This window comes from Amphimedon queenslandica, unplaced genomic scaffold (assembly GCF_000090795.2).
Source record: "Amphimedon queenslandica unplaced genomic scaffold, v1.1 AMPQUscaffold_11747, whole genome shotgun sequence".
NCBI lineage: Eukaryota > Metazoa > Porifera > Demospongiae > Haplosclerida > Niphatidae > Amphimedon > Amphimedon queenslandica.
The window spans coordinates 1-1981 of NW_003548011.1; the positions used below are offsets into that span (position 1 = coordinate 1).

The 1981-nt window shown below is 38.3% G+C and overlaps 1 protein-coding gene across 1 annotated transcript in view; it reads left to right on the top strand.

Annotated features, from left to right (window-relative positions):
* The first annotated feature begins 8 nt into the window (after positions 1-8).
* LOC109588957 (exosome complex exonuclease dis3-like) overlaps positions 9-1981 on the top strand; it is a 2047-nt gene continuing 74 nt past the window's right edge. Inside the window, exon 1 of the mRNA XM_020005061.1 lies at positions 9-1973. Coding sequence (XP_019860620.1) covers positions 143-1973 — 1831 coding nt within the window. The 5' untranslated portion in view covers positions 9-142. The remainder of the gene's footprint in view (positions 1974-1981) is intronic.

Genomic DNA, 1981 nt, shown 5'->3' on the forward strand with positions numbered 1-1981 from the left:
TCCAACTAGGTATGTATGCCGTGCTGATCAATATGGCCTCATTAACTTTTATCCTCTTGATAAAACTGCTCCTGTCATTGTGAACCTTCCAAAAATATCCTACAACCTTCTTCGATATCGTCCAAAGGATGACCAGGCCCCAATGGTGCACGATTACATTGCAGTGTTTAAAGAGGAGTCACTCTCTATCTCACCTAATGATCAGATTCCTTGTATTAAAGAGCTCATACCGTTTGAATTGTCTCAGAGTCTCTTGTTTGTTGTTGAGGTGCTTGGTTGGAATCCAAAATACAGAAAAGCATTAGGAGCTGTCATTGAAGCTGTTCCACGCACATCAAACCTTTTCTTTACTAATCACTTGCTTAGCCTTGTATATGGCATTTATGAAGAAGAAGTGCATGCACCACTTCAACCTCCAAATGAAACTAACGAGCTTGATCATTATGATCGAGCATTTACCATTGATCCTCCTTTATCTAAAGATTTAGATGATGCAGTCAGTTTGACACCTCTTCCTGAAGATGGTAATTATGAGCTGGCAGTTCTTATAGCTAATGTTGCCAAACATATAAATGAAAACCATCCTTTAGACAAGAAAGCTAAACAGAGGGGTACATCTGTATATGGTGCTAAACAGAGTTGTGCATCCAATCGCATTGGACGGGTGAGTCACATGTTTCCATCCAGTATCACATCTCAATTGAGCCTTGACCATTTGGAGAAACGACATGTTTTATGCTTACCTGCTACAGTAGCCATAAAAGAAGGAGTGGTAACTAGTGTAGTGTCTGGCAATCCAAAGGAAGCAATGGTCACTTCTCAAGTACGATTCACTTATGAAACTGCTAAAAAGGTAATGCATAATGAACAGCTAGTTGATGATGATGAGACAAGAATGCAAGTTGAAGCATTTGATGATGCCACTGGACCAAAGTCACGAATGATTGATACTCTTAATCTACTGTATAAGATAGCTATGTACCTACGCATTAAGAGGTTAGGTGATGCTGGTTACTGTTATGGCCAATCTGAGGAAGGTGAAGAGAGTAACTGGCAAACTCATCTTCTTATTGAAGAACTAATGATATTCTGTAATGCATCAGTAGCTGAATATCTTCATGAGCGACTTCCACAACAAACAGCACTCTTACGAGCTCAAATGCCACCTTTAGAAGAAGAAAAGCATAATTTTATTAATCAAAATCAAAACTGCCTGTCTCATTCCCTGTCTCTTAAGCGTTATTTAAACAATCCATCTGATGAAGCAGGTTCTTTTATTATGTCAGGCACAACACTTCAGCTACTTATTGATGCATGTTCTAAAGGAGATCACATTCAATTAGCTTCAGTTCTTAGCAATAATAAGCTTTATCCACAACTGGCAATGGCTGAGGCTATGTTACGGTCAATCAACAGAAAAGCCAGTTATGTTGTGATTGAAAGCAGCAAAGAACACATCTGTGCTAATCATTCTCATAATAGCCTTGCACTATCAGCATATACACATTTTACATCGCCTATAAGGAGATACTTTGATTTGGTTGTGCAGAGATTAGTAATGTCACTCATTGAAGGAAAGCCTGTAGCAGAGAATTGTGAGCTTGCAAAGTTGTGCTCTCAACTTAATGTCAGGAACAAAATTGCTAAAGACTTTGAAAAGGCTGATAATAAAGCATGTATAACCAGAAGCTGTGAAATCTCACTAGAGAGAGCAGAGGCTTTCGTGATCAAATCATCCAATAAAAGCAATGACTCATTTGAATTATCTTTCACTTCAAGTCATTATGAGTGCATTCATGGTCGAGACACATCATTTAGTGAATCAGATCTTAATTTTCATCATAAAATTGAAGATGGAGCTACTAAATCTATTGTGTGGAAAATAGTGTCAATATCGTTACATCAATCCTTCAACCTCTTCTCTCATCCTGATGTAATTGATATGCCTTCTGCTAATCTCAAAGCTCCTCGTTGCTCCATG